This window comes from Canis lupus, chromosome 6 (genome assembly GCF_003254725.2).
Source record: "Canis lupus dingo isolate Sandy chromosome 6, ASM325472v2, whole genome shotgun sequence".
NCBI lineage: Eukaryota > Metazoa > Chordata > Mammalia > Carnivora > Canidae > Canis > Canis lupus.
In genome coordinates, this window is record NC_064248.1 from 36,376,725 (window position 1) to 36,395,630 (window position 18,906).

The following is an 18,906-nucleotide window of genomic DNA, read 5'->3' on the forward strand; positions in this document are numbered from 1 at the left end:
GACACAGTCCCCACCTTCCCGAAGCATACTTTAATGAGAAAGTCCCATATAAACAAGCAAGGAAGCAGACTAACAGAATCATGATGCATTTCAAAAAGTGCTAGGAATCAACTATGTGGTAGCCTGTACACCTGGCATGCTGCTTAGCACAGTGAAACCCAATAAATATTTGTAGGATGCATACACGAACATGTGTGTGAATTACCATCCACATAAATTAGTCCAAAATTTCCTTCCGAAATCATAAGATCACTTTGCTGGGCTGTGGGTCACCTCTGTTCTCCCAGCCCCAATCAGAACGCGTCAGGTCCCTGTAAGTAATCCAGAATGGAAAATGTCGGTTCCCTTAATCTGTTAGCAACAGGATCAGATGATGGGCTCCAGGGAACTAATTTAAACTCATTTAAATAAAACCCCTGCTGCTTTATTAAAACTACATCCATAACAACGGGTCCAACTGTAAGGGCCCTGGCCTGAGCAAAGCCACAAGGATTTACCTCTAGATGCTGCTCCTTATTAATAACCCATTTGCTAAATTACAAGCTGTTTATCAATACAAAAGGCCAGGTCTTTAAATATTTTAACACTTAATTGCTGACGATAGCTCTCACCTCCGTAACCCTTCCTCTGTGCGAAAAGCCTATTGCTAAGGAAATTCTACTCCGAGCCATCTTCCTTCTTTAGATTTGCAGAATCTGAGATGAGCTGAAGTCACGGGGCCTGGGAGTCCCACTGGGATCCTGGGGCATTGCCCGGACAAGAGGCAGCTGGGTCACTGGTGGAGCGGCCTGGGCCACTGGTGCACAGGTGTTTACTGAACGTCCCAGCCAGAGTCTGGAATGTCTGCCTGTGAGCACAGGCTGCGGGGTCAGATTTCCCTAAATTCAGGTGTCTGCCATTTACAGATGATGCCATTTACTGAGCATAATGGGCTGAATTGTATCCCCCCCAGGAAAGGTAAATTGGAGTGCTAGCCCCAGGCACCTCAGGATGTGACCGTATTTGGAAAAAGGGTCTTTACAGAGGTAATCAAGTTAAAATGACGTCACTAGAGTGTACTTATAAGTCCAATATGACTGGTGTGCTTATAAAAAAGGAAATCAGAAAAAAAGAAAAAAAGAAATCTGGACCCAGAGGCACACATACACACAGAGGAAATATGCCACGTGGAGGTTGGAGCTATGCCGCCACAAGCTGAAGAACTACCCGGAGCCCAGAGTGAATCCCGTTACAGATCCTCCCAAAGCACCTTAGGAGGAAGACTGGCCCTGCTGACACTTTGATCTTGGACGGCTGGCCTCTAGATGTCTGTTGTTCTAAGCCACCCAGTCATCGTGGTGCTTTGTTACGCAGCCCGAGTCAATGAACATACTGACCAGCAGTACCCTCTGCAAGCCTTCGATTCCCACCCCCCACCCCCCACTACAGCCAAGGCTGCTCTGAAAGTTCCTGCCTCTGAGCACGCCTCAAGCGCCAGGCACCCAGAGCATTTGGTAGGTAACTGCTGCCACCACCCCCCACCCCCCACCCGCCTGGAAGGTCAGGGTCTGTGGGCTCTGGCTGTGCTCCTCTTTGTGGGGTCCTGATGGAGTGTAGGCATTCAGGACACAGTCCTGGTGGAAACCACTCACTGGGCCCAGATGCCACTCCAATGGATTGAGATCCTCAGCTCTGAGAAATGGCAGACTCATGCTTGGGAATGTAAACTCTGAGGCTGAACTGCCTGCAGTTAAGTCCTCACCTGCCTCATGTTTGCTTTGTGGCCTTGGGTAATCCATTCATCCTTCCAGTGCCTCAGTTTCCTCCTCATAGAATGGTGCCACCCGCAGAACACATCTCTTGGGGTGCTTAGGAGAAACAAATGACTTAATACTCGAATTGGCTCAGAACAGTGTCTGGGACCTCATAAGCAATGCGAATATGTCAATTAAATAAAATTTAAAATGGAATTTGCCTCAACCCACCAAATAATCACTGTTATTCATGGCAGGGATTTTTTTTGGAAGGAATATGTCAACACAAAACATGTCCATTGGTGTGCGTAGTGGTGTTATTTGTGATAGCCCAACACTGGAAACAACCCATCCACTGATGAGTGGAAAACGAATGTGGGGGACACCTGGGTGGCTCAGTGGTTGAGCTCTGCCTTTGACTCAGGGCGTGATCCCGGGGTTCTGGGATCGAGTCCCACATTGGGCTTCCTGCATGGAACCTGCTTCTGCCTCTGCCTATGTCTCTGCCTCTCTCTCTGTGTCTCTCTTGAATAAATAAATAAAATCCTTTAAAAAAAGAAAAGAAAAGAAAAGAAAAGAAAAGAAAAGAAAGAAAAGAAAAGAAAAGAAAAGAAAAGAAAAGAAAAGAAAAGAAAAGAAAAGAAAAGAAAAGAAAAGAAAAGAAAAGAAAAGAAAATGAATGTGGTCTATCCAGGCAATGGACTATTACTCAGCTTTACCTTGAAAACATGATGCTAAGTGTGAGAAGCGTGTCACAAAGGGTTACAGGTCCTAGGATTCTACTTACATGAAATATCTAAAATAGGCAAGTCCACAGAGAAAGAAAGTAGACTAGTCGTTATCAGGGGCTGGGGGCATAGAGATGGAAGAAAACTGCAAATGAGCACAAGGTTTCTTTATGGGGTGATAAAAGTGTTCCAAACCTGACAGGGGTGATGGGTACACAACTCCACGAATACTAAAAACCACTGACTTGTACTTTTATTTATTTATTTATTTTTTAATTTTTATTTATTTATGATAGTCACACAGAGAGAGAGAGAGAGGCAGAGACATAGGCAGAGGGAGAAGCAGGCTCCACGCACCGGGAGCCCGACGTGGGATTCAATCCCGGGTCTCCAGGATCACACCCTGGGCCAAAGGCAGGCGCTAAACCGCTGCGCCACCCAGGGTTCCCCGACTTGTACTTTTAAATGGGTATGTGAGTCATAGCTCAATAAAGCTGTTAGAACAATAAATAATAACAATAAACCCGAATCATATTTCACCAGCATGAACAATATGCCAAGGCCCTATCCGGGCACCCCTGTCCCTTCATCCTATCCTCACTTCCACTCTCAGAGGAGCAGCTGAGAAACTGGAGCAGGGACCCAGCTGATGGATCTGGCTCTTAATCACCATCCATCTGGGAGGAGAGCCCAGACAACCCAGAATCCATTCACAACAGGCTGTAGGCCTGACCAGAGAGTGGCCTCTGACGCTCAAGTGACCACCGTCTGAAGTTCAAGACACCGTTTTTGTGTTATATGCATGAAGACCTCACCACCACCTTCTGGGACCCCACATACAAAGGGGCCAAAGACCCTCTCCAACCTTGGGTACACAGCTACCTCCATTGTCTTCATTGTTTCCTTCTGTTTACCAAGATAATACAAGCTCACTGTTTTGAACCAAATAATACAGAATACAACCAGGAAAGAAGAAAGCCTTTGCTTTCTTCCCTGGAATCCCACCTTCAGAAATAGAATTCATGGCAGGGGATTTGGCCCAACGAAAGAGACACCTCATTCACTGGATTAGGTAAATTTTTGAAATGAAAGAGAAAAAAAATTTTTTTGGTAACTTTTTAAGCTTGGTCTAGAAAGGTTGACTCAGTGCTATTTTATAACCAATTCCTTGAGCCCAGTGTTAGTCATCTGAGTTCATTGCTGGTGGACTTCTGAAGCAAGGAATGCTTCAATTCTCCAGTCAGTTTTGTTAAGCAGAATAACCAAAGGCCATCTCATCTGGTCACTCGGATATACCAAGAATAGCTGAGTCCATCTGAAACTTCCCTGGCATCTGACTCAAACTGAGGGCAAGTGTTTAGCTGAGAAACAAAGACAGACATTAAGTGCAGAAAAACCCTTTTGTGTCCACACAGCATGCAAGTTATGTTGAGTTATGCAGCTATTTTGGGGACAATGATGTTTTGTAAACAGTCGGCAAAGTGGCTTTGTCGGTAACATTGCAGAGGTTTGGGGCCCTTTCACCAACAAGGATTGTATGGAAGATAAGAAAACATGGCAAGGCTGTCCCTTTGAAAAATACAAATAAATTAATGCAGATACAGATAATAAGTATCTGAAAACCTTTGTTTCCTACTCCCACAAGCCTCTATGCATCAACACTTAGGGACTGTTAACAGCTAGGGCAGTAAAAGGAGTCCTGCCTTCATTTATGAAACAGGAAGCTTGCAAATTATGCTTAACATACTCTAGTAAAATCAATGTGAATAATTAGTCTTATTAATACAGACTCACATGCTACTTTAGCCAGCATGTTCTATTTTAAAGTGCAATAATTGTAAATATTTTTGAGAATCCTAAATATGTTAAATTAAATTTACGTTTATTAAGCTCATGCAATAATAAAACAGTGTTAGTTTTCCATTTTACAGTTATTTGTCTCAGCTTCATGGTAGAGAATCACAGGTCCCTGGATTGTCCCAGAATGGTGAGGACAGTGTCTCTCTGATTTTAAATGAATGAATGAGTCTTAGGGTCTTAGAAAATGTGAGCTGCCTAGAGCCTTAGACAGAGGACAAGTATTTATATTTAACTTACATTTATTGTCTATTTGGTATGGACTAAGCCCTGTGTGGGGCACCTGCCCCCAACACTTTATTCCCCCTACATTACTATATATATTTTTAATTTTTTAAAATTTTTATTTATTTATGATAGTCACACAGAGAGAAAGAGAGAGAGGCAGAGACACAGGCAGAGGGAGAAGCAGGCTCCATGCACCAGGAGCCCGATGTGGGATTCGATCCCGGGTCTCCAGGATCGCGCCCTGGGCCAAAGGCAGGCGCCAAACCGCTGTGCCACCCAGGGATCCCACTATATATATTTTTAATATATATTTATAACCTATATATATAAAACCTTTAATCCTCATGACAACCCTATGAAATGCATATAACCATCCTCATTTCACAAATGAAGAAACCAAGGCTTAGAGAAATTCAGTGACTTTTCATCAGCACACAGCCGGACCAGAGCAGAGCTGCAGCAAGGACCCCACACTTCTGACTCTTCATCATCCCCTGGTGTCCCACCCTTATTACAAATGAGGGAAAGTCACACAGCCAGATGCGGCAGCAATCATAACAGTAACAGCATTTGGCCTGTGCCAGACCTTGCACTGGGAGCTTTGCATATATCAACTCATTTAATCCATGGCACAAAGCCTAGATTTGGGAAACCACATACTCCTCATTTAGAGATGGGGAATGGAGGCTCAGAGAGGTTAAGTAATTTGCCCAAGGTAACCCAGCTGGTCACTACAACCCCAGGCCTGCCCCTGCCTCATAGTCTGGAATCATCTGCAAATAACAGCACAACATGTATGAATGGCTCCAGATGCTTCAAAATCCATTATGGGATTATAAACACATATAGGTATATTTGTAGAATAAGGCAGGACACATGCCCACAGAGGTACCCATTGATATGAAAGTCCTTGAATCAAAGGCTGAATTTAAGCACCCAGGCTGGGACGGGGAGGATGCAGATGGATGCCGGTGTTTCTTGCACTTTCAATACAATCATTTATAACACCCTGTGGTGGAATAACAGGGACAACCACATTTAGTGAGTGCCAACTATGTGCCAGGCGCTGCACCAGAGGCATTACACAGTATCTCATTTACTCCTAACACAACCCCATAGCATTGCCCCCTTTTTCCCCCACGGAAAGGGACTTCCGAGAGGCAGAGGGATGGTCTCAAGAAGGAAAGTTAAATATGCCTTTTGACAGCACCTGCTGTATGGTGCAAAGACCATTGATCCAGGAGCCCAAGAGCTTCGGAGCTCATTCTAGTCCGTCAACTGACTGGCTGCCTGACTTAAATAGTCAGTCTGAATACATCCTGCAAATGACTGCCCTTGCTGCACACTCACCCCCTCTCAGCTTCCTTGAGGAAAAGGAGAAGGGGTGTGCAAGCAGAAGGAGGACCGTGGGGGGGATGTTGTAAAAATCATGGCTCCAGAGTACCCCCTGCATTGGTCTGAGCCCTGGCTCTGCCTCTTCTCAGCCACAGAACTTGGGACCACCCCACCTCTTCACCTGTTCAAGCTTCAGTTTAGCGAAGGTAAAATGAAAATCATGAAACAATGTAAGTAAAGACGGCCCTGTAAAACCCTCGGTGAATGGCTGCTACCATCACCATCATTGGTATATGTACCATTATTATTATTAGCCTTACACAAAATGACAGCAGTGGTTTGCCCCACAATATCCTTGTTTTCTGTCAGAGGAGCTTGAGATGAGAGAACAAGTCTGGTTCATCAAGGAGAAAGAAAGATTTTGTGATTCGGTCAGTGGGCAAGGATTCCAGAAGCCGTGGTGAAGGCTGGGGTAGCCGGGTGGTGGGGTCACTAGTGAGAAGCTTGACCCACCAGGTCAGTGGAACAGCTCAATAATTCCTTCTCATCTGGGGCTTCTGAGGGGCTCCCTTTCATCCCTGCATAGCTGAGTTCCTGTATCCATCTAACCATCATACAAGGGGCTGGGGAATCAGGGGTCACTCACCGCCATGACCAGCTCAAAAGGGTACTTGTAGATGCGGACAGGAGACTGGTACTTCTGCACCATGTTCTCACAGGAGCGCCAGCAGAAGCCACCCAGGCAGGAGTGAGCAGAGCCTGGGTAACAGGTGACTGGTAAGGTAGCAGCTCCCTCCACAGAAGCCAGAACCCTGCCCATTGTTTCCCTAAGCAAGGGGCAAGCCTTTCCCCCTCAGGCTCCACCCACACATTTCTTCAGCCCTCCAAGCAAGGGGGCTGATGTGATCACCAAATTACTCTGAGCCAGGACCCAAACACCTGCCCTGTCCATAACCCACTGCTCCAGATCACACTCATCCCTCCAAGAGCGATCAGGACCCAAACTTTCCTCCGTCCCCACCTCTTCACACTGAGGCCCCCAGGAGCACCCATCACTGCCACTCACATGGAAACACACGTTTGCAACTCTTACACTCCCACAATTCACCACCCACCCCCGCACCCCGCAGCTCGCCACAGACGTCCTGACACCATAGACCCTCAAATATCATTGCACCTGCCCTCTCATTTTCCTCCAAGATACCGTGACATACACACAGCCTTCACTAAATTTCACATGCACTGTCTCTGTCGCACACAGGCACACACATGCACTACCCACCTCCTACACAGGACTGCCCTTGCACACACATGCAACTTCGCACACACACACTCAGCTAGCTCCCTGGAGCTCACACCTACCCAACTCCACGCACGCACACAATTCCCTTGGTGCACACAAACGTCCACACACTCGCACATGCACATGCACGCACACACGTATGCACTCGCAGGCCCCCCGCAGCCCTGCTCACCGTCGCCCTCGAAGTCTCCGGGGACGTAGCCCCGGGAGCAGTAGGGAGCGGACTCCGCCGGAGCCCCCCGCGGACGCCTGGCCCCGAGCGCAGCGTCCGGCCTCACGCTCCCCCGGGGCCCGGCCAGTCAGGGAGGGGCCAGCGGGGCGGGAGCGGGACCTGCCTGGCGGGAGCGCTCCAGGACCTGGGACAGCGGAGAACCCGGTCTGGCCCCGCCCCTTGGCTGGCCCCGCCCACCTCTACCGGGCCCCTAATTGGCCCTGCCTAGCCACGCCCCCAGGTTTAGCCCCTCCCCCTTTTTACTTATCCCCTGTCGGACTACGCCCCAACCCAGCCCTGTTTCAGATTGGCCACGCCTCCTGTAGGCCCCGCCCCCAAGCTCGTCCCTCCCCGAAGGCCCGGGGCCGCGGAAACGGCCCAGCCCCGGGAAGACCCCGCCCCGAGGCTCCACCCCCAGCCTAGCTCTGCCCCCACCAGGACCTTGACCCGCCCGGTCCCTCCCCTCTTGGTAAGGTCTACCTTCCCCGTCGGGTCGCCCCGGTCGCCTAGTCTCTGAGCCCCGCCCCTCCCGTGGGGCTGCACCTGGAGCCCTACTGGCTCTGCCGCCCTGACCCGCCCAGGCATCATTCATTCACTCTGCATGGGTTTACAGAACACCCTACTAAGTGTCAGGTCCTTCCGGGTGCTGGAGACTCATTGAGTGAACAAAACACGAAAATCCTTGCCCTCCTGTAGCTTGCATTTCTGGGGGGGACAGACGTTAAATAAATAAGGCAAATATAAAGTATGTGGGATGGTGAAAAACTCCAAGGAGAAACAAGTGAGCAGGGAAAGGATTCAAGAAATAAATGAAGCGAGGGTACTATTTTATTTATTATTTTATTTTATTTTATTTTATTTTATTTTATTTTATTTTATTTTATTTTTATTTATTTTATTTTATTTTTTTAGGACGAGGGTACAATTTAAAACAGGTTGGGGGGATCCCTGGGTGGCGCAGCGGTTTGGCACCTGCCTTTGGCCCAGGGCGTGATCCTGGAGACCCGGGATCGAATCCCACGTCGGGCTCCCGCTGCATGGAGCCTGCTTCTACCTCTGCCTATGTCTCTGCCTCTCTCTCTCTCTGTGACTATCATAAATAAATAAAAATTTAAAAAATAAAAATAAAAAAAATAAAACAGGTTGGGTGGCAGCCCGGGTGGCTCAGCGGTTTAGCGCCTGCCTTTAGCGCAGGGCCTGATCCTGGGGACCCGGGATCAAGTCCCATGTCGGGCTCCATGCGGGAGCCTGCTCCTCCCTTTGCCTGTGTCTCTGCCTCTCTCTCTCTCTCTGTCTCTTAATAATGGATAAATAAATTTTTAAATAAATAAATAAATAAATAAATAAATAAATAAATAAATAAATAAAATAAAACATGTTGGGGGGCACCTGGGTGGCTCAGTGGTTTAGCATCTGCCTTTGGCTCAGGTCATTATCCCCGGGTCCCGGGATCAAGTTCCACATCAGGCACCCTTTGAGGAGCCTACTTCTCGCTATGCCTGTGTCTCTGCCTCTGTGTGTCTCTCATGAATAAAAAATAAAAAATAAAAAAAGGATGGACTGGGGCCTTCCTGATGTCCAAACATCATCCTCCGTTTAGCTCACACCTAAATCCATCTACCTTCTCAAGACCCCTAGGGAACCGACTTTCCTTCCTGTTCCCTATCTATTCGTCATGGAAGAGCCAAAAGGCTGGCTCTGGGCGGCCTTGGCATCTGTGTGTTCATTCATGGGACACTTACTGAGCACGTGCTATGTGCCAGCACTGGATGACTTCACCCATTCACAAGGGGAAATCAGACAGACACACCTGCCCTCACGTGGCCCACCGTCCTGGGCAGGCAAAAGGTGTGACAAGGCTGCTTAGCAAATACATAGGCCTTTGCAGCCCTATGATAACCAGCCCTTGTTCGTTCCCTTTCTAGCGCGTGTCACACTCGGTAATCGTTTATTCGTTCGTGTTATTTATTTGTGCGTTACTGACTGTCCCGGGAGACTGTGAGCTCCGCGAGGCAGGGACCATTGTCTGTCTTATTCACCTGCCCCCAGGTCCGCAGCATCTTTCTGGGTACCGGGCGCACAGTAGGTGCTCGGTGCATTTTCTCAAAAATTAACCAAGAGGGATCCCTGGGTGGCGCAGCGGTTTGGCGCCTGCCTTTGGCCCAGGGCGCGATCCTGGAGACCCGGGATCGATTCCCACGTCGGCTCCCGGTGCATGGAGCCTGCTTCTCCCTCTGCCTGTGTCTCTGCCTCTCTCTCTCTCTCTCTCTCTCTGTGACTATCATAAATAAATTAAAAAAAAAAAATTAACCAAGAATGGAAACGGAGCGCAAAGTTGCCATCGCTGCCACAAGGTGGCGGCAAACGACAGTCCACGACTCTAAAGGTCCTCACTCGCAGGGATCGGATTGTTGGGAGAGATGGGGTCCAGGGTTATGTCACTGGACCCCGAAGGAAAGTCGCAAGGCTTGTCCTGGGCTTCGGTCCCGGGCGCGTAGTGAGCGTGGACACTTAGCTGCTGTGGGCACGAAGTAACCACAGAGCGGGATGTTTCCTTTCTTTTTTTTTTTTTTTTTTAAGATTTTATTTATTTATTCATGAGAGACACAGAGAGAGAGAGAGGCAGAGACACAAGCAGGCTCCATGGAAGGAGCTCAACGTGGGACTCGATCCCGGGTCTCCAGGATCACACCCCGGGCTGCAGGCGGCGCTAAACCGCGGCGCCACTGGGGCTGCCCTTAGGGTTCCCTTCAAAAGGCAGATTCCCGGGCACCGCTCAGAGGAGGCTGGGAATCTGCCTGTGTAACAAGTACCCCCAAGTGACTCTTCTAAGGGGACGGGTCTAGTGGTGCTGGCTGGCAGGCCTTGGGGTGGGGGTTCCTTCCAAGCGCGGGGGGACCCCGGAGCGCCCCAGCACTGAACGCCGCTCCCAGGGCGCGCGCGCGCGGGGGTGGGGGCGCTCCGGAGCGGGACTCTCCAGGGCTCCTCCCAGATGTGGGCGTGCCCCCCTCCAATGCACTCCCTCGCGTTCTAGCGGAATCTTTTTGGCTACCCGCCCACACACGTGTCTCCTTTGCCACAGAAGGTGACAGCTTGGAGGAGCAGGAGTGGGCGTGGGAGATGCAGGGAGCGAGCCAGAAAGAGCCCCGGGAGCAAAGGAGAGGCCGGGAGGCTGCGGGGGAGGCCTAGGGTTTCCTCGCTCCTACCATCAGCGCCCCTCTGGTCCCCCACCGGTGAGGATGCTACCCTGGGCCCGGGAGGGGGTGGGGGGCGACAGCTGGGTGGGTACCGAGAGCTCAAAGTGGAAAATGCGGCCAAAGTGGAGTGAGAACCTACCTCCCACCTCCTCCAGCTCAAGTGAAGAGAACTGCTAATAAATAGCACTGCCCAGCACGTGTTACCTATTAGGAGCGCTGTTCCATTGCTGACTTCTCCTGCCATCTACTGAGCACTTAATTTGCCACGGACTGTTCCAGGCACCGTTCTCAGGCTTTACAAACATTTAATCCTCAAAAACAACCCCTGCAATGTTGAAAATGTTTTGGAACTCTTTGGAGGGGGTGATTGCACAACATTGTGAATGCACTCAACGCCACTGGATTGTGCACATCAAAATGATTAATGTCCGGTTAAAAGGGTTAGTGGTTATGTTGTATGATTATCATCTAAATTAAAAAAAAAAAAAAAAAAAAAAAAAAACCTTGGGCAGCCCGGGTGGCTGAACGGTTTAGCACCGCCTTCAGCCCAGGGCCCGATCCTGGAGACCTGGGATCAAGTTCCACATCCGGCTCCCTGCATGGAAGCCTGCTTCTCCCTCTGCCTGTGTCTCTGCCTCTCTCTCTCTCTCTCTCTCCCCCTCTCTGTCTCTCATGAATAAGTGAAAATCTTTAAAAAATTAAAATAAAAAAAAACCTTTAAGATCAAAACTATCTTGGGACACCTGGGAGCCTCAGTGGTTGAGCGTCTGCCTGCAGCTCAGGGCATCATCCCAGGATCCTGGGATCGAGTCCTGCATCGTGCTCCCCATAGGGAGCCTGCTTCTCCCTCTGCCTGTGTCTCTGCCTCTCTCTCTCTGTGTCTCTCATGAATAAATAAATTAAATCTTTTTTAAAAATCAAAACTATTTTATTTTTTAATCAAAACTATTTTAATCCTCATTTTAAACATAAGGAAAAAATTAAAAAATAAATAAACATAAGGAAAACTATGGCACAGAGAGATTGAGTAACTTGCCTAAGGTTACACCACTACTAAGGAACTCAAACCCTGGACTCTAATTCTCCAGTGCCTCCTTCTGCCCTGGACTGTAGCTTAATTACCCAAAAGATATGATTTTCCAGCCAGGATTGTAAAGATATCCAGGCACCTGGTTCTGGACTAAGGAGGTACCAGAAAGATGGGCTGATTCTGTAGGATCTCCGGGGCTGGGAGGTCAGTCCCATGGGCAGGACCTTCAACCTTTGCTGCTTCTTGCTTGCCCTGCAGGAATAACCAAGCCAAAGCTGCCTTCTGGTGAGGTAGGTTTTGAAGACTCCCAAAACCACCCCTCATCTCTGAATAGCTCCTCCACAGACGGGGCCTCTGCCACAGGAAATTCAGCCATTTGTAATGCATTGTTTGAGTAAGAAACACTAGACCCAAGCGCAGATATGCTCAGAACGTGTCCTGTACGGAAATGTCAGTATGGTGTCATAGTATGACACCAAGGAACTGGTGGGGTGAGGAGGGGATTGAGAGTGAGGAGGTCCGAAGTCTAGACCCTTGTGGGAACACAGTGGCCCTCGATCTGGGCCCTTGAATAACATGAGGGCCCTGGGACGATGCTTAAGCTGGAGAGGATGGGGCATTTTTTAAATCGTGGTTAATATACATCAAAGGTATCATCTTAACCATTTTTAAGTGTACACTTCAGTGATTTTTATTTTTTTAAGATTTTATTTATTTATTCTTAAAATATTTTATTTATTTTTTCATGAGAGACACAGAGAGAGAGAGAGGCAGAGACACAGGCAGAGGGAGAAGCAGGCTCCATGCAGGGAGCCCGATGTGGGACTTGATCCTGGGACGCCAGGATCATGCCCTGGGCTGAAGGCAGTGCTAAACCGCTGAGCCACCCAGGCATCCCTTTTTAAGATTTTATTTAAATATTCATGAGAGACACAGAGAAAGGCTGAGACACAGGCAGAGGGAAAAGCAGGCTCCCTGTGGGGAGCCCGATATGGGAACCTCAGGATCACGATCTGAGCCAAAGGCAGACACTCAACCACTGAGCCACCAGCCCACCCCGCCACTCTGCTTTCCACACATCTCATTTGTCCCAGGGCTGCCTCTTAGTTCCTCTCTCTTCTCAGAGTACAGCGCAGGAGGCTCCTGGATTTGGGAATCTCAAGGGCTGTAGGGGTCCTTGGTAGGGTGGCCATGTACAGGGGTGCATGCTGTAATCCGCACCACTCTATGCAGGGGTCCCTGTCATTGGGCAGCTCTAATGGAACAAGAGGCTGAGTCTGGAAGGGCCTGACCCAGGAGGCTGCCCAGCCAGGCACTCTGCACCTAGACCCCCAGCCCACCCCCAGGTCTCGTCACTTCCACACAAGCTTTGGGACTCTATCAGGCCCTGCAGGTGGGGTCAAGGTCCAACGGTGAGTAAAAGGCTGTCTGAGCCCCAGGAGCTCTCAGTGAGGAGGGATGAGAGAGGGAGCAAAGGTAGGGTGCACCAGGAGTCAGTGTGGCGCTCGGGAGGGGGCTGGGTGGCAGAGTGGTGAGCAGCAGGTGCTGCAGTCAGGTCAGCCTGGGTGTGAATTCTGGCCCTGCCCCCTTTTAGCATCCCTGCAGTGCATATGGCCTGAGTGTCCCCTCCTTTAAAGTGGGGATACCATGGACACTGTTTGGTCTTAAAAAGGAAGACAATTTTATCTGATGCTACAACGTGGGTGAATCTTGAAGATGTGATGTTCAGTGAAAGAAACCAGTCACAAAAGGACAAATACTGTGTGATTCCGATTGTATGAAGTACCCAGAGGAGTCAGATTCATAGAGACAGGAAGGGGAAGGGTGGGTGCTGGGGGAAGGGGAAGGGACAGGAGGAGTTAATGTTTAATGAGGACAGAGTTTCAGTTTTGCCAAACGAAGGTCATGGGGACGTGTGGTGGTGGTGATTGCACAACATCATGAGTATATTTGGTGCTGCTGAACTGTACACCTAAAAGTGCTTAAAAATAGTAATGGTTTTTTCCCAAGTTTTTATTTTAATTCCAGTTGGTAAAATCTAAGTTTTATATTATGTATATCTGACCATAATAATTCAAGAAATCATGTTGGGGAAAATTATTTTTTTTAAAAGTTAGGGGTAAATTGTATCAGCTAGGAGAGAAGGACCGTTTTCCAGGGGACTTCCTGGAGAGGGTGGCATTTAAGATGGCACGGCGTAGGAATGTGATAATTCTGCTTTATTAGAACATAATCCTCACACCATACAGTTCACCCACATACAGTGTACGTGTCAGTGGTTTTTAGTATATTCACAGAACAATGCAACCACCACCATCGATTTTTTTTTAGAACATTTTCATCATCCCAAAAAGAAACCCTGTAACCTTTAGCAGTCACTCCCCATTTACCTTCCAAACCCCTGGCAACCACTGATTTGCTTTCTTTCTCTATGGATTTACCTATTCTGGACATTTCATATAAATGGAGTCACATGCGACATGGCCTTTCGTGTCTGACTTCTCTCACTGAGCATCATGTCTTCAGGATTTTTCCATGGTGTGACAAGTATCAGGGCTTCATTCCTTTTTATGGCTGAACTGTTTTTACTCTCATTTCTTTTAAAGAAAATTATTTATTTATTTATTTATTTATTTATTTATTTATTTATTTATGAGAAAGAGAGCAAAAGCAGAGGGAGAGGCAGAGGGAGAGGGACCCTGGTGTGGGACTCCATCCCAGGACCCTGAGATCATGACCTGAGCTGAAGGCAGAGGCTTAACTGACTGAGCCACCCAGGTGCCCCACTCTCAACACTCCTGACACCAAACGTATGAGGTTTTTCTGCACACCAACAACCAGTTCTCCAAATATCTGGACAGCAGTTGGGTATCCTACAATTCAACTCAATTCTGACATGAATTACTTGCACACACCACAAGGCTGTCAAGAAGTAGCATGTAAGAAACTCCCCCTGGGGCTGTATCTCCTCATTGGCCTTTGGGGGGCAACCAGAATGCCGCTCCACTCTGGGTTTCTATGGTGGGAGGGTGTCCAGGGTGAATGTGCCTGGGAGTGCAGGGAGCAGAGGGGGCACTCCCCAGCCTCTACCCTCCTGCTTTCATCCATGACCTTCCTCAGACCCAAGATTACCTTGATGGTAGCACAAAGTCCCCCCTTGGGGCAGGGAAGGAGGAACCTCATGTATTAATTTCCTACTACTGCTCTGGTGGATTTTTTTTTTTTTTTAAGATTCTACTCATTTATTTAAGAAAGAAAGAGAAAAAGAGAGCACAGATGGAGAGTCAGAGGGAGAAGCCAGCTCCTCCCTGAGCAGGGAGCCCAAAGTAGGGCTCCATCCCAAGACCCCGAGGTCATGACCTGAGCTGAAGGCAGATGCCCAACAGACTGAGCCACCCAGGTGCCCTTCTAGTGGCTTAAAAAAAAGACCCACCCATGTATTATCTTACAATTCTGGAGATCAGACATATGAAATCAGTCTCAGTAGGCCAAAATCAGAGTGTCGGCAGGATTTGCTCCTTCTGGAGTCTCCGAAGGGAGAATCCATTTCTGTGCCTTTTCTGGTTTCTAGATCCTGCCTCCATTCCTTGGCTTATGGCCCCCGCCTGCATCATCACATCACATCTATCTCTGGCTCTGCTGATCACTGTGCAGCCGTCTTTTCTCAGTGTGTCTCTATGCTGCAAATCATCCTCTGTGTTTTTCTTATAAGGACACCTGTCATCGGATACAGGACCCACCCTAAATCCAGGACAATCTTATCTTGAGATCCTTAACTTAATTATATCTATAAAGAATCTTTTTCCAAATAAGATCACATTCCTAGGTTGCGGGAGGTTAGGACTTGGACTTACCTTTGGTGGAGGGGAGGCACCATTAACCCACTGCAGGGCCCACCTTGTGGCTGTACCTTGGGTCGGTTTGCCTCCTCCTGGTGCATTCTCCTTCTTGCCCCTGCTTCCATGGCCTGGGGTCACTGCAAAAGCAAAGTCCCTGCATACAAGCTCTGTGCTTGTGGGGATCAGGACCAGGACCAGGACAGCTATGGCCTCTGACTCCACTAGGTTGGAAGGATGATGCATTGCCATTGCCCTTCAGCAAATTAAATGTGACACCAACTCCCCATCCTAGGTTCCTCTGGAACAGTGCAGGTGGGAGCAGGGATAGGAAGAGTAGGAGGTGGGATCTGAAAAAGGTTGGACCATGGTGCTAGAGTTGAGCGTTCCAATATTAAGGGGTCAGCCCAGGTCATGATTTGCCCCCCAGATTGGGGTCACATAAAAATGCTGGGCAGATTGGCCACAGGCACCAAAATCTAAGCTTGGCCCCATTAACAGAGCAGACCCCAAGGGACCCCCCCCCCACATTCACCCAGCTCAATCTCTGAGGCCCCTGCTGCCCCTGCCTGGGGGAGAGCCAGGGGTCCTGGGATGTCCACTTCTCTATGCCTAGACTCAATCTAACTCTCTGGAGCCACTTAAAGCAATAGCCAGGAAGCCATGCAGCTGTTTGAACTTAATCACATGGATATTAATATATCATATATTTATATAAATAATGATAAATATGAACAATAAAATAAAAAATTCACTTGCACTAGCCTCATTTCAAGTGCTTGATAGCTACATGTGGCTTAGGCCTCCCATGTACACAGAATATTTTCATCATCTCAGGAAGTGCCATTGGACAGGGCTTCTCCAGAGTCGCCCCTAGACCGGCAGAGGCTGAGTCCTTTCCGGAGAACAGGATGGACTGGACGAGGGTGGGGGCCATCAAGGGGGTGTTTGTCCAGAGCCAACTGGTGTTGACTCATCAGTCCCGAGGTCTGGGCCCAGGCGAGGGATTAAGCCTGAGCCAGTGACCAGAGAATGGCCCGGGAGGGCAGTGCAGGGGGGCTTGGCCACCCAGGTCCCTGGCAGGAATGTTTGACCTCAGCAGAGAGAGTGGACAAAAGGCCCAAGCATACCCAGATGAGGCAGGCTGGAGGATACAGGGGGGCAGCTCTATTTGACATCACAAATGGCAAAAATGCAATATGCAGTCGTGGGTCACTTCCTTTTTTCACTTAATACACCCAGCGCTTCCCTCGTGAGGCCTACAGACTCCACCCCCCCGACCATGTGCCCGTCTCCTTCCACCTGATGTCCGATGTCTGTCTCAACATGTGTCAGCCACACGCCCCTCCTTGGTGGGCATTTAGGTTATTGCATTTCTTTAAAATGTGTTGTCTGTCTCCTTTTCTATCTCTTTCCCTTCCAGGCTGAGAATATGTGGGTTGTATCTTGTTAGCTGCTGTGTTCCCCGGGGCTGGGCATACAGTAGGTGCCCAATAAATGGATGGGTGAATGTGTGGGAGGCACTGTGGAGGCAAGAAGTCAGTATCCTCCCGGGAGGGGTTAGGGGGAGCCTGATTGCTGTGGAAATGTCAGTGATGCTTGGGAGTACGATGAGGGAACCATGGTCCCTGCAAGTGAGGATCTCCCTCCCTTTCCTTGCCAGGGCTCCCATCGCCCTCAGCCTCCCGTCTGACCACTTTTTTCACAGTGTCTCCAGGCCCCTGCTTTTTGTCTGCCTGGGATGCTCCATTGCTGGGGACAGAGGACAGGAGCCATCATCCACCCATGGATGGCATTAAACTTACCATCCCCCACCCCCATCCCTCTACAGCAAGCTCCCTGAGGGCAGGAAACTGTGTCTGTTGTACTCAACCTGGTATCCTGAGTGCCTAAAACAGGCCTTTTCACATAGTAGGTACTCAACAAATATGAATGAATGAATGAATGAATGAATGAATGAATGAGTGGACACCTTCTTTTCACCGTAGTTCTGACTCAGGACCTCCTAACCTTTGGTCAGTCCTCTGTGGACCTTCCCTGAGACCAGTGTTGTGCACTGACCCTCCTGTTCATTTGTTCAGCATTGACACCGAGCGTCTACTCTGTGCCAGGCACCCTGCTGAATGGTGGCAGACATAGAGACAAGGGCACTAACTCAGATTGCAAGGGTTTTTAAAAAATATTTTATTTAAAAATTTTTTTAAAGAATTTATTTATTTATTCATGAGAGACACCGAGAGAGGCAGAGACAGGCAGAGGGAGAAGCAGGCTCCCCACAGGGAGCCTGATGTGGGACTAGATCCTGGGACGCCGGGATCATGCCCTGAGCTGAAGGCAGACGCTCAACCACTGAGCCACCCAGGCGCCCCTTTGAAAAAAATATTTTAAAGATTTATTTATTTATTTTAGAGAGTGAGAGAGCACGATTGGAGGTAGGGGCAGAGGGAGTCTGCTTGTCTCCCCACTCAGCAGGGAGCCTAACACGGGGCTCCATCCCAGGACCCTCAGATCATGACCTGAACTGAAATCAAGAGCCAGGCACTCAACAGACTGAGCCACCCAGGTGCCCCAGGTTGCAGGGTTTAAATCCTGAGTCCCCTCCTGATCACCTTGAACAGACACTTAACATCTTGGGGCCTCTGTTTCCACACCTGAAAAATGGGAAGAGGAGGAGAGCCAGTTCATTTTTGTCGTGGTCATGCTTTCACTGTTGGGTGCTGATGTCAAAACCCATGGGTTGTACCCTTTGTTGATGTCTGCCACGTGTCAATCAATCTAGAATCATAGACCGAGCACTTAGCAGCGGTCCCAGCACATAGTAAATGCTCAGCAGAAATAATGACAATCACAACTTTGTCATTACTACATGTGGTACTTCACATAACCTTTTCAAGGCCCTATGGAGCAGGTGTCAGAGTATTCCCATTTTGCAGGTGAAGCTGAGGCTCAGAGAAGTGAAGACATTTTCTCAGAGTCACATAGTTAGGACACAGAGGAGCTAGGATTTGACTTTTTTTTTTTTAAGATTTTATTTATTCATTCATGAGAGACTCAGAGAGAGAGGCAGAGGGAGAAGCAGGCTCCATGCAGGGAGCCCAACGTGAGACTTGATCCCAGGACCCCAGGATCACACCCTGGGCTGAAGGCAGACACTCAACCACTGAGCCACCCAGGTGACCCTAGGATTTGACATCTTAACTCACTGGCTCTTCCCCATTTTAGAGATGGAGAAACTGAGGTTGAGAGAAGTTAAGCCGCTTGCCTAAGATCACACAGCTGGGTGCATGGCACAGCCAGGATTCAAACCCAGGTTGGCTTCAAGCTAAAACCTGATTGGGAAAAAAATAAATAAATAAATAAAACCTGATTGGATTTTGTGTTCTGCGCTTCTTGGCCTAGCTTGCCCATCACTCAGGCCCCCAGGCTCTGGAGGGAATGGGGTTCTGAC

At 48.8% G+C, this 18,906-nt stretch overlaps 1 protein-coding gene across 4 annotated transcripts in view; it reads right to left on the reverse strand.

Annotated features, from left to right (window-relative positions):
* The window catches only part of SEC14L5 (SEC14 like lipid binding 5), a 41,990-nt gene extending 34,422 nt beyond the window's left edge, over positions 1–7,568 (reverse strand). Inside the window, exons 1-3 of one of the 4 annotated variants that reach the window (XM_049110932.1) lie at positions 6,528–6,640; positions 1,742–1,847; positions 206–311 (exon numbers count right to left, since the gene is read on the reverse strand). Coding sequence is in view for 1 of the 4 variants with exons in the window: in XM_025416603.3 (XP_025272388.1) it covers positions 6,528–6,590 (63 nt within the window). In the remaining 3 variants the exon portion in view is untranslated. Of the gene's footprint in view, positions 1–205; positions 312–1,741; positions 1,848–6,527; positions 6,641–7,356 lie in introns of those variants that run through there. The other 3 variants (XM_025416598.3, XM_025416603.3, XM_025416599.3) reach the window with 3 other exon arrangements.
* Between the last annotated feature and the right edge of the window lie 11,338 nt (positions 7,569–18,906).